General features: G+C 46.3%; 1 protein-coding gene across 1 annotated transcript in view; it reads right to left on the bottom strand.

Annotated features, from left to right (window-relative positions):
- SPTB (spectrin beta, erythrocytic) overlaps positions 1 to 13,764 on the bottom strand; it is an 80,495-nt gene that overhangs the window by 45,720 nt on the left and 21,011 nt on the right. Inside the window, exon 8 of the mRNA XM_069950862.1 lies at positions 13,447 to 13,559. Within this exon, the coding sequence (XP_069806963.1) occupies positions 13,447 to 13,559 (113 nt within the window). The remainder of the gene's footprint in view (positions 1 to 13,446; positions 13,560 to 13,764) is intronic.

Raw genomic sequence — 13,764 nt, 5'->3', positions numbered from 1 at the left:
GCAACGCCCCAGCGGTCTTCCAGGAATTCGTGAATGATTTATTCCGCGATCTCCTCTACGTCTGCGTCATTGTCTATCTTGACGACATCCTGGTCTTCTCCCACGACCAGCAGACCCACGTGTCCCATGTACGACAGGTTCTACGGAGACTACGGGCCAACCGTTTGTATGCCAAGCTGGAGAAGTGCGTTTTCCATCAGCGCAGCCTGCCGTTTCTTGGATACATTGTCTCCGACCGGGGCCTACAGATGGATCCTGCCAAGCTCTCAGCTGTTCTCCAGTGGCCTCGTCCTGATGGACTTAGAGCTATCCAACGATTCCTTGGATTTGCCAACTACTATCGGCAATTCATCCCTCACTTCTCTACCCTGGTTGCACCCATAGTGGCTCTCACAAAGAAGAAGGCGGATCCTAGACGCTGGCCTCCCGAGGCCGAACATGCCTTCAATAGCCTAAAGTCTGCCTTTGCCTCCGCTCCTGCTCTAGTCCGCCCGGATGTCTCCAAGCCGTTTTCTCTTGAAGTTGATGCTTCCTCTGTGGGCGCCGGAGCAGTCCTCTCGCAAAGGGACACATCAGGCAAGACCAGAACCTGCGGGTTCTTTTCTAAGACTTTTTCCCCTGCCGAAAGGAACTATACTATAGGAGATCGGGAACTCCTGGCTATTAAGCTGGCACTGGAGGAGTGGCGTCATCTCCTAGAGGGGGCTAAACATCCCGTTAACATCTACACGGACCACAAGAACCTCCTCTACCTCCAATCGGCTCAACGCCTCAATCCCCGGCAGGCCAGGTGGTCCCTCTTCTTCTCTCGGTTCAACTTCACCATTCATTTCCGTCCAGCCGAGAAGAATATCAAGGCCGATGCGTTATCCCGAGCATCCGATGTTATGGGGCAAGAGGAATCTCCTCGACACATAATACCTCCCGATCGCCTAGTACCAGTTGCCACTTCTACTCTGCAGCAGTTGCCTCCCGGTAAGACTTATGTGCGCCCCGCACTCCGTAAACGCATCTTGAAATGGGGTCATTCCTCTATGGTGGCCGGGCATCCGGGAGTTCTAAAGACCGGGCAACTGATCTCCCGCCACTACTGGTGGCCTAGCCTACTCCAGGATGTCAAAGACTTTGTGGCGTCCTGCACCATCTGTGCCAGAAACAAGTCCTCTCATCAAAGACCTGCCGGCCTACTTCAGCCCTTGCCAGTTCCAGACCGCCCCTGGTGTCATATAGGCATGGACTTTGTCACAGACTTACCTCCATCTGCGGGTAACACAGTCATCTGGGTTGTCACGGACCGCTTCTCCAAGATGTCCCACTTCGTGGCTCTTCCTGGATTACCATCATCCCCTCGCCTGGCCCAGCTGTTCTTTCAGCATATCTTCCGCCTCCATGGTCTTCCTCTTCATATAGTCTCTGACAGAGGCTCACAATTTGTCTCCAGATTCTGGCGTGCTCTCTGCTCTCTACTCCAAGTGAAGCTGGACTTCTCTTCGGCCTATCATCCTCAGACCAATGGGCAAGTGGAGAGGGTCAATCAGGTCCTTGGCAATTATCTTCGACATTTCGTCTCCGCTCGCCAGGACAACTGGTCCAGTCTGCTTCCTTGGGCAGAGTTTTCCTACAATCATCTGGACTCGAGCTCCACAGGCAAGTCACCCTTCTATGTGGTCTATGGACGTAACCCTCGTCCTCCTCTGCCTCTCTCTCCATCCTCTGAGGTCCCAGCCGTGGAGGAGTTGTTATCTGACCTGCAGTCAATCTGGGAACAGACTCGACAATCTCTGCTCAAGGCATCTGTCCGCATGAAGGACCAGGCGGATAAGAGAAGAAGACCCGCCATGAATTTTCTCCCTGGTGACAAAGTCTGGCTCTCGGCCAAATATGTCCGACTCAAGATTCCCAGCTACAAGTTGGGTCCTCGATTCCTCGGTCCTTTCTCGGTGCTAAAACGCCTCAACCCTGTCACCTACAAACTCCGCCTACCCCCTACGATGCGGATTCCAAACGCCTTCCATGTCTCCCTCTTAAAGCCAGTGGTCCTCAACCGGTTCTCCCCGCCTCCTAGGGCGCGCGCGCGCCGGCTGTCTCAGATTTAAAGGGGCAGTGCTCTCCTAATTGGTCCATGTGCACAATCACTCCCTATAAATTCCAGCCCTGCCCCACTACAGGTGTTGGAGCCTCTACATGCTTCCCATAGCGTTTGGCCCAGCTCCCTGTTGTTCCTGTGTCCTGTCCGTTACCTGGTCCCTAGTCCCTGTTCCTGAGTCCTGTCCGTTACCTGGTCCCTAGTCCCTGTTCCTGGTTCCTGTTCCCCTGTCACTCCACCTGTTCCTGTGTCCAGCTTGTCACGTGCTCTCTCATCTGCAGACTATTGCCTGTGCCATCTCCAGCCACGCCTCGCCTGCCGACACCAGCAACCAAGCCAGGGGTAGCGACCTGGGGGTCGCCTGCCGCAGCAAGTCCATCCCGCCTTGCGGCGGGCTCTGGTGAAAACCAGCGGCCCCTTAGACTCCGCTCCCTGGTGAGGTTTGTGCCATCGCTGGTGCCGGTCCAGTGGATCCACTACTCCGGGCGTTACACTGTGTTAGTGAGCTGGGGCAACCCTGGGCTGGACGCCAGGGGGGTCCATGATAGTAGGCTGGGGTGGGCCTTAACAGCCCTTGGGCAAATTGTATATATTTTATGCAAAGACAATAAAATAAGGGTTTTAAATAGCTTATTGTCAAAATTAAATGTGTTATTCAGACATAAAGACAAAGTAGGATGAGTTTTAATAAAAAAAAATACAGGATGGAGACAACCGTCTGCGGCTTCGGCTCGACTGCCCCTTTCCTTTGAGTGGCCCCTCAATATTCTGGAAACGGGTGGAGGACATTGTCTGCATTAGAATGGGCTCCCCTGTGATGCTGAGGCAGTTTGGACTCCACTACTAGAAGGCCTAGCGGGATGGTGATTTCCCTGAACCTAGACCCGGAGTGGACGCTGTGCCTTAGCACCCCATGGGCAAACTGTATATTCCAGTAAGTTTTGTTGATACATTTTACAACAATTTTGTTAACATATTGGCCAATGTAAATGTGCTGTTCAAACAAAAAGACAGCATAGCATGGGTTTAAAAAATAACAGAATGACATTAATCATAGTTATTCAGGTGTACCCCAATAGCTGTCAGTACCTTTTAAAAAAATCCATTGTTTAGTGTAGACAAATTCTAAAGTCTCACATTGAACTAGCTGCCTTTTACAGAGCTAAAAAACATGTCATACGTGTACCCCAATAGTTGTCTGTATGTTCTGATTGGTCCAAACTACAATGCAAACAAGTTCCACAATCTCACATTAAACTATCTGCATTTGACAAAGTTTGCTATCTGGTATAGTCAGGGCCATATTACCAGCTGCTGCTGCCCTATGCACTAAACCTGAAGACGCCCCATCTTCACTCACCAAATAGCATCAGGATTTTCTAGCTTCTGAACAACCTATTGATATCTGATGAGTCATAGGCCGCGTTCCCACATTTACTGTACGTCACCACATGCAGCCGCAGCCAGACCCTCATGTGGTAACCTATAGGCATATGGCCAATAATCCCGGTAACAGCACATGACTACTGAGGAAGAAATGGGAGCCTGGTTTCGGCCACATGCATTTTTCTACATGTGGAAACATTGTCTGAATCGCGTTTTTCATGGTTTTTAACTGCTTAAAACATAAACAAATTTCCACATTGAATCACTGATAAAAGCAGTCTGCATATATCTAACACAGCCACATCAGACCTCAATAATATCGCTATACTGTGACTGGATAACACTGCCATTCCAGACCTGACCAATACCACCATACCCCCAACCCTTTGAAAAGACACCTGATTTACTGGCAAGTCTGAAAGGTGGGAGACAAAAAAAAAATCCTGCTCCCTGGTGCTGCCCCCCTGCAAGGTGCTGCCCTACACACCGGACCACTGGTGCCTAGTGGTAAATACAGCCATGAGTATAGGGGTGAATACATGTTCAATAAATGAATTGCATCTACAGTTTGCTCTTTTAGGGGTTAATACAAGATGACTACACACATTTTACCTAGCTCTAATGATTTTTATTAGTGTAATAAAATGAAGGCTCAGAAAGGGGTACAGAAAGGAAAAATGAAAAAAAGGAGGGAAGGTGGATATTGAGATTACATTTGGAGATTTAATTGTAATCTTGTTCTGTTTATTAATTTCCATACTATGATTTATCATGTAATTGACGTCCAGCTGTCCTTCATTGTGATAATACTACGAAACTCCACCATGTGTGAACATCCATTCAATTACACCCGTGCATTTCAGATAATGATGAGAGAACTTTCTGAGTTTCTAAACTCAAAAACGTTTGTGAAGTCTATGCCTGCCATTACCGCATACATTGAGTTCTCTAATCTGTTGTCTCTTTACGTTATGAGAACAACCATGTAGCATTCCCCCCTCAACAGGACAATGTGCAAACTGTCCATCCTTTCCACAATGACAACAAAGGCAAACCAGAAGGGTTCTGGAAGAGGGAGACAAACTCTGATCTTTCTGTCTATATTTTCTTTTAATGGTCTGTCTGATCTGAGAGTAACTTGTTTCTCTGTACCCTATATCAAGTCTCTTGACTCGAATCCCTAGTATCCTAACTGCTGATGGTGTCATAGGCCCCTTCATTGTTTTTCCTTGTTATCACCTTGTAGAGGCCGTGACTGCCACCCATAACACCTTATACATTGCTCTTTTAAAAAAAAATAATATATTAAAAAAGAAAATACAGGATGGAGACAACCGTCTGCAGCTTCGGCTCGACTGCCCGTTTCCTTTAAGTGGCCCCTCAATGTTCTGGAAACGGGTGGAGGACATTGTCTCCATTAGAATGGGCTCCCCTGTGATGCTGAGGCAGTTTGGACTCCACTACTAGAAGGCCTAGCGGGATGGTGATTTCCTTGAACCTAGACCCGGAGTGGACTCTGTGCCTTAGCACCACATGGGCAAACTGTATATTCCAGTAAGCTTTGGTAATACATGTATCAACAATGTTGTTAATGTATTGGGCAATGTAAATGTTCTCTACAAACATAAAGACAGCGTAGCATGGTTTAAAAAAAAAAAAAAGTATGTCATTAATGATAGTTATGATAGTTATTCAGGTGTACCCCAATATCTGTCAGTACAGTATTTGTAAGTGTACTCACTGCCCTTACTGACAGCAGCTCCCTGTGTACCTCATAGAGCTAAAATCAGACTCCCCTCCTCCAAGCTGTGCTGCCCTGCACGGTGGTGTTTCTGTCCATAAGATGGCCGAAATGGAGGAGCATGTGACCATGCTCCACCCCCACCCCCCAGTGTCCTGCATAGGCATATACAGGCTTACTTGTGGACACAGGAGGTGGGGCATGGTCACATGCTCCTCCATGTCAGACATCTTACGGACAGAAACACCATAGAGCAGGGCAGCACAGCCTGGAGGAGGGGAGTCTGATTGTAGTTCTAAGAGGTACAACAGAGAGCTGCTGTCTGTAAGTACAGTGAGTACACTTACTAATACTGTACACTGAGCTATTTTACTATAAAGTGGCCAAGCACTTTAATTTTACACAATATTAATTACTTTAGCTTAGGAACCTAGGCCCCTCCTGCTATATGTTCAACCATATCCTGTAATTTCTTCAGTACAATCTTCTGTATAGAAGCCTTGTCTACCATTTCTCTGCACCATAAGTTTCTGCACCATTGTTTCTCCTTGTTATCACCTTGTAGAGACCGTGACTGCTACACATAGCTTATAAATTGCTCTGTTTTTTGACATATAATATGTTAAAACAGTAAATACAGGATGGAGACAACCGTCTGCGGCTTCGGCTCGACTGCCCCTTTCCTTTGAGTGGCCCCTCTATGTTCTGGAAACGGGTGGAGGACATTGTCTCCATTAGAATGGGCTCCCCTGTGATGCTGAGGCAGTTTGGACTCCACTACTAGAAGGCCTAGCGGGATGGTGATTTCCCTGAACCTAGACCCGGAGTGGACGCTGTGCCTTAGCATCCCATGGGCAAACTGTATATTCCAGTAAGCTTTGGTAATACATGTATCAACAATGTTGTTAACGTATTAGTCAATGTAAATGTGCTATTCAAACATGAAGACAACATAGCATGGGTTTAAAAAATAACAGGATGACATTAATGATAGTTATACAGCTAAAATACATGACAGACGTGTACCCCAATAGTTGTCTGTATGTTCTCAGTGGTCCAATCTACAGTGCAGACAAGTTCCACAATCTCACATTAAACTAGCTGCATTTTATAGAGCTAACGTTTATCAAAGGGGAATATCCCGATAGTTAAGGGTACATTTTTAGTTCAGTAAGTGAGATACATCTACAGTTTCCTATGTCTTATAGGGATTAATACAAGATGACTACATCATGTAATTGACCTCCAGCTGTCCTTCATTGCAATAATGCTATGAAACTCCACCATGTGTGGACATACTTTCAATTACACCCGTGCATTTCAGATAAAGACGAGAGAACTTTCTGAGTTTCTGAACTCAGAAACCTTTGTGAAGTCTATGCCTGTCATTCCCGCATACATTAAGTTCTCTCTCATTTGTTGACTCTTTACGTTATGGGAACAACCATGTAGCATTCCCCCCACAACAGGACAACGTGCAAACTGTCCATCCTTGCCATAATGACAACAAAGGCAAACCAGAAGGGTTCTGGAAGAGGGAGACAAACCCTGATCTTTCTATCTAGCTTTTCTTTTTGATGGTCTGTCTGATCTGAGAGTAACTTGTTTCTCTATACCCTATATCAAGTCATTTGACTCGAATCCCTAGTATCCTAACTGCTGATGGTGTCATAGGTCCCCTTCATTACTAAGAGCCTACCTGATCCTCTACCTGAGTGACTACAATTACTCCTATCATCCCTAATACTGCCCTGACTTTCCTGCCTGATGACCAGGTATATTTGGCCTGTTCCCCGGTGCCTCGTACCAACTCCTTCTGGTCCTTGGGGATAGGCTGCTGCTCACACCGGGACCACACTTGTGGAGCGACCTGGTGTCCTCTAGCAGCAGAAGTCCAGCTTCCGCATCCTGGAGCGGGATAAAGGGTGAAAACCTAGAGGGCACTTAGACCCCGCTCCCTGGTGTGGCCCAAAGCCAAAACGGTTGAGTAGCACAGCGGGTCCACACTCGCTGTCCATTACACTATCACCCACTGGGGAATGCATAACATTTACTTGCAGCCGGTCCTGATAATCCTTTAGTATTTGCAGTAACCTCATTGTTAGGACAGAGCTGTCTACATCCCGACTGGTGACTATGACCCTACACCTGTTCGTTATCTTTGTCTTGGACAACTTATCCTGCTACTCTACAGAATCCAGCCTGCTCCTCAGTATGTCTATGGACTTACAGAGTACCAGATTGCTGTGGTGGAAGCTACCATTTTCAAAATGCTTGAGAGTCCCAGCTTTGTGATTGGTTAAGGGCTAGTGATGTCATCGTCTCTTTCTATGCTTGAATCTCATTAATTCCTCTGGTCAGCAAGATAGTTGTCCTCCGCCATAGATGATTGCCCCCATTTGCTTCATTCTGCTATTATATTGGATGGACTGACTACTAGCATTGAGTCTGTATTAACATGCATATATAGTACACAGAATGTAAGGGTAATTTTCAGCCCAGTGGGGTCAAACAGAGTGCTGCTGAGGTCACTGTGACTGCTGCTGCTGACATCCATAACAATGCATCATGTGTGCATTATTGCCACACCCCACAAGTATACACTTCTGCATAAAAGCATTGTCTATCAATTCTCTGCACCAAAGGTCTTCATTGTTTCTTCCTAAAATCACCTTGAAGAAGCCATAGCTCCTACATATTACTACTAGAAGGCCTAGCGGGATGGTGATTTCCCTGAACCCAGGTCCGGAGTGAAGTCTCTGCCTTAGCAACCAATGGGCAAACTGTATATTTTTTATTTAGGTGTTAGATATCTGAACAATCTTTTTGACTTGTTAAGGGTGTCGGTCGGGTCTGCATCAAAGGACTGGGAAAGGCCTGGGCTGGGCACCGGGTGGTCCATGATAGAAGGTTGGGGTGGGCCTTAGCAGCCCTTGGGCAAACTATATATTCTATGCAAAGACAATAAAGTGAGGGTTTTAGATAACTGACTGTCAAAATTAAATGTGCTATTTAAAAAAAAAGACAACGTAAGATGAGTTTTAATTAAAAATACAGGATGGAGACAACCGTCTGCGGCTTCGGCTCGATTGCCCCTTTCCTTTGAGTGGCCCCTCAGTGTTCTGGAAACGGGTGGAGGACATTGTCTCCATTAGAATGGGCTCCCCTGTGATGCTGAGGCAGTTTCGACTTCCCTGAACCTAGAACCGGAGTGGACTCTGTGCCTTAGCATCCCATGGGCAAACTGTATATCTCCAGTTGATGTCTTAACAATGTTATTGACTTGTTTAGGGTACCGGGTGGGTCCAAGTCAGCGGCTGGGGTAAATCTGGGCTGGTCACCGGGTGGGACAATGTTAGGAGGCTGGTGTGGGCCTTATAAGCCCTTAAGCTAACTGTATATTTTCTATGCAAGGACAATATAGTAAGGGTTCTAGATAACTTATTGTCAAAGCTAAACTTGCTATTAAAATAAAAAACGACAAGAATGGGCTCCCCTGTGATGCTGAGGCAGTTTGGACTCCACTACTAGAAGGCCTAGAGGAATGGTGATTTCCCTGAACCTAGACCCGGAGTGGACTCTGTGCCTTAGCATCCCATGGGCATACTGTATATGTCTACTTGAAGTGTTAAATGTCTCAACAAGGTTATTGACTTGTTAAGGGTGACGGGTGGGTCTGCATCAGCGGCTGGGGTAGGTGTGGGCTGGGCGCTGGGTGGGACTATGTTAGGAGGCTGGGGTGGGCCTTAACAGCCCTTAAGCTAACTGTATATTTTCTATGCAAAGACAATAAAGTAAGGGTTCTAGGTAACTTATTGTCAAAGCTAAACTTGCTATTAAAAAGAAAACAAAAAAATGACAACGTAAGATGAGTTTAAATGAAAAATACAGGATGGAGACAACCGTCTGCAGCTTCGGCTCGACTGCCCCTTTCCTTTGAGTGGCCCCTCAATGTTCTGGAAACGGGTGGAGGACATTGTCTCCATTAGAATGGGCTCCCCTGTGATGCTGAGGCAGTTTGGACTCCACTACTAGAAGGCCTAGCGGGATGGCGATTTCCCTGAACCTAGACCCGGAGTGGACTCTGTGCCTTAGCAAGCCATGGGCAAACTGTATATTAACAGTTGACGTGTTAAATGTCTCAACATTGTTTTTCACCTGTTAAGGGTGCCGGGTGGGTCCGGGTCAGCGGCTGGAGTAGGCCTGGGCTGGGCGCCGGGTGGGACAATGTTAGGAGGCTGGGGTGTGCCTTAGCAGCCCTTGAGCTAACTGTATATTTTTATGCAAAGACTAAACAGTAAGGGTTCTAGATAACTGATTATCAAAACTAAATGTGCTCTTAAAAAAAAAAACAAGGTAAGATAAGTTTTAATAAAAAATACAGGATGGAGACAACCGTCTGCGGCTTCGGCTCGACTGCCCCTTTCCTTTGAGTGGCCCCTCAATGTTTTGGAAACAGGTGGAGGACATTGTCTCCATTAGAATGGGCTCCCCTGTGATGCTGAGGCAGTTTGGACTCCACTACTAGAAGGCCTAGCGGGATGGTGATTTCCCTGAACCTAGACCCGGAGTGGACTCTGTGCCTTAGCACCCCATGGGCGAACTGTATATTTCCAGTTGAGGTGTTAAATGTCTCAACAATGTTATTGACTTGTTTAGGGTGCCGGGTGGGTCCGTGTCAGTGGCTGGGGTAGGTGTGGGCTGGGCGCTGGGTGGGACTATGTTAGGAGGCTGGGGTGGGCCTTAACAGCCCTTAAGCTAACTGTATATTTTCTATGCAAAGACAATATAGTAAGGGTTCTAGGTAACTTATTGTCAAAGCTAAACTTGCTATTAAAAAAAAAAAATCGACAACATAAGATGAGTTTTAATTAAAAATACAGGATGGAGACAACCGTCTGCAGCTTCGGCTCGACTGCCCCTTTCCTTTGAGTGGCCCCTCAATGTTCTGGAAACGGGTGGAGGACATTGTCTCCATTAGAATGGGCTCCCCTGTGATGCTAAGGCAGTTTGGACTCCACTACTAGAAGGCCTAGCGGGATGGTGATTTCCCTGAACCTAGACCCGGAGTGGACTCTGTGCCTTAGCACCCCATGGGCAAACTGTATATGTCCAGTTGAGGTGTTAAATGTCTCAACAATGTTTTTGAATTCTTAAGGGTGCCGGGTGGGTCCGTGTCAGCGGGTGGGGTAGGCCTGGGCTGGGCGTCGGGTGGGACAATGTTAGGAGGCTAGGGTGGGCCTTAACAGCCCTTAAGCTAACTGTATATTTTCTATGCAAAGACAATAAAGTAAGGGTTTTAGATAACTGACTGTCAAAATTAAATGTGCTATTTTAAAAAAAAGACAACGTAAGATGAGTTTAAATTAAAAATACAGGATGGAGACAACCGTCTGCAGCTTCAGCTCGACTGCCCCTTTCCTTTGAGTGGCCCCTCAATGTTCTGGAAACGGGTGGAGGACATTGTCTCCATTAGAATGGGCACCCCTGTGATGCTGAGGCAGTTTGGACTCCACTACTAGAAGGCCTAGCGGGATGGTGATTTCCCTGAACCTAGACCCGGAGTGGACGCTGTGCCTTAGCACCCCATGGGCAAACTGTATATATTCCATTTAGTTTAGGTGTTAGATCTTGTTAGATGTCCCAACAATGTTTTAGACTTTTTAAGGGTGCTGGGAAGACCTGGGCTGGGATAAACACTGACCGGGTCCTCATTAAGGGCTGGGAAGGTCCAGGAGCTTTTAAGGAGTTCTTTGTGGGTTTTTACAAAGGATAGGTAAATTAATGTTCAGAATGGGTAAAATTGGGCTAGGGAGGAGGGGCTCCCTCTTGGTGCCTTCACCTTGACGTGGTGAGGGAGCTTGCGTGCCTTGGTGATTCATTGAGCTAAGCTGGTGGGAGTAGTACTCCCGGTGGGGTCACCCGTGCCAGACAGGTCAATGGGGAGAGGCCAGACTAAGAAAGGCACCCAGTAGAAACAGCTGGCAACCTTCGCCCTGTCTATTGTCAATTACATGATCATGATCAATAGATGGCCGCTTTTTGCCATTAATTGGCGGCACATACCCATTGTAGGTACATCGCCTAACAATGTTATGGACTGGCCAGTGATCAAATTGCCTGTTCAAGTTGGAAAAGCAGAACAATTGTAGCAAAGGTAAAGCTTGGAAAAAATACAGGATAACACCGATGAATATTCAGGAGAAATTTTCTGAAACATTCAATACTGTTGGTGATTTCCCTTAACCAAGACTTGGGTGAGTAGGGCTGAGTCAAGGTATTTTGCTACTTTGGCCCGATGAGCAATGTAAGTGAGCATGGACTGTATATATCTCACTAGCGATGTTCATGCAGCCCTTGCTTTCACATGTGCAATAATAAAGTTTATACTTACCCTGGCTCCCCAGTGTCCTAGTGTATTTTCCCTGCGTTTCCTGCTCCTTGCAGCCACCTCAGACACCTCTTGCCCCAGATCTACTGTATACTGACAGGCCACTCAGCCAATCAATGGCTGCGGGGCTGAGCTGCCTGTCACTGAAGACATGGAGATAGAAATGTCAGAGCTGGCTGTGGGGAGCAGGAAACACAGGGAAAAGATACTAGGACACCGGGAAGCCAGGTAAGTATAAACTTTATTATTGCACATGTAAAAGCAAGGGCTGCACAGACATGGCTCGGCCAGTGATTGGCATAGGTATTGTCATTTCAGAGACCGTCTTAGAAGTTCTAGTGGTGTCTGCGGGTAGAGGACAGAAGCAAGAAGGACACCAAAGAGCTCAGTGAGGTATGTATAAGGTTTATTATTTTACATTAGGGATCAGGTATGTATGGACTTTATTAATTTCTTTACACAGCCGTCAGCCGTGCATCACTATTACATGTAGCCATATGCAATTGGCGGCTGATGGTTTTAGGTCAGGACATAAAGACTTGATGATGGTTGTCATAAGCTGATCATTGTCTTTATAACACTCAGTGATAATCTGCCAAATCGACCCATTACTATGACAGCGTAAAGGAAATTAGGCACTGTATAACCATAACAGCAGTCATTCCACTCCCTGACCTCAGTATAGAGCTGTCAGCACTTCTGATGTCTCTTTCTTACTAAAATGACTTCTCTAATTTTAGCGGATTTGTTGTATAAACCATATTGGTGTTTAAAACAAATTTACCATCAGTACATTAGCTTTAAAGCGACTCTGTACCCACAATCTGTCGCCCCCCAAACGGCTTGTACCTTCAGATAGCTGCTTTTAAACCAAGATCTGTCCTGGGGTCCGTTCGGCAGGTGATGCAGTCCTAAAAAACAACTTTTAAACTCGCAGCCCTGTGTCAAATTAGCGTAGCCTAGAGTGTGTGAGCAAAAGCCTTGCACCACCTCTCCATCTCTCCTTCCCACTCTCCTCATCATTAGGAATGCCCTGGGCAGGATTCTTCCTATTCATCACCTGTCTGAACACTGCCTATGTGCTGGATCGTTAAGGCCCATGTTTAGTGTTCACACAAGTGATGAATAGGAAAAATACCGCCCAGGGCATTCCTAATGACGAGGATGGTGGGGAGGAGGGACGGAGAGGCGGTGCAAGGCTTGTTTTTTAGGGCAATAACTGCATCACCTACCAGACAGGCCCCAGGACAGATCTTGGATTAAAAGCAGCTATCCGACGGTACAAGCGGTTTGGGGGGGGGGGGTCAGATTGTGGGTACAGAGTCGCCTTAAGTTTTGCACATGAATAGAACGGTGTCGGCGTGGGGAAGCCGATGCCCCCAGTGGGAGGAAACCCTGCCCCTCTATGATGCGGCGCCATTGATTCTATTCGTCTGCAAATCTTATCGAATGTACTGAGGCTACATTTGCTTTAAAGCCAGTATTGCTTCCTTCCAGTATCACCTATCACTCATAAAGTACTTCTATGCAAAACCTGCACCATCAGTCAAAAGCACTAACCTCTGAAAGGCAATAGATAAAACATTAGGGTCCATTTACACAGAAAGATTATCTGACAGATTATCTGCCAAAGATCTGAAGCCAAAGCCAGAAATGGATTTGAAAAGAGGAGAAATCTCAGTATTTCCTCTTTGGCAGATAATCTGTCAGATAATCTTTCTGTGTAAATGGACTCTAAGGGTCCCTTACAATTAGCAAACCTCTGATACCAATCAAGAATACAAATACTACAACATATTTTTTCCTGAAATAGAGATGCTTACAACACCACTAAGGTCTTACCTTTCCGATTCGTTTCCCTTCCACAGCCAAAGCCTTCATTTTGGAGAAATAATGATAATAGGCCACCACATACGTTATAATGGATTTCTCATCGGGATTTTCAGTGTAGACATCTGCAAATGCAAAGTTTAAAATAATTTGTCAAAAATACACAAAAAAGGGATTTTACATTACAAACAATACAGGTCATTTATGAGACACATGAGCTCCTGGTACTTACGGAATGGTGGTGGGTAAGGGCAGGACAGAGACTATGCTCTTAAATATTTATTTAAACTATTAGTTCTTTATGAAGAAAAGTATGTAAAGGTAAACTAA

Source organism: Dendropsophus ebraccatus, chromosome 13 (genome assembly GCF_027789765.1).
Source record: "Dendropsophus ebraccatus isolate aDenEbr1 chromosome 13, aDenEbr1.pat, whole genome shotgun sequence".
NCBI lineage: Eukaryota > Metazoa > Chordata > Amphibia > Anura > Hylidae > Dendropsophus > Dendropsophus ebraccatus.
This window is presented reverse-complemented; position numbering and strand designations above follow the sequence as displayed.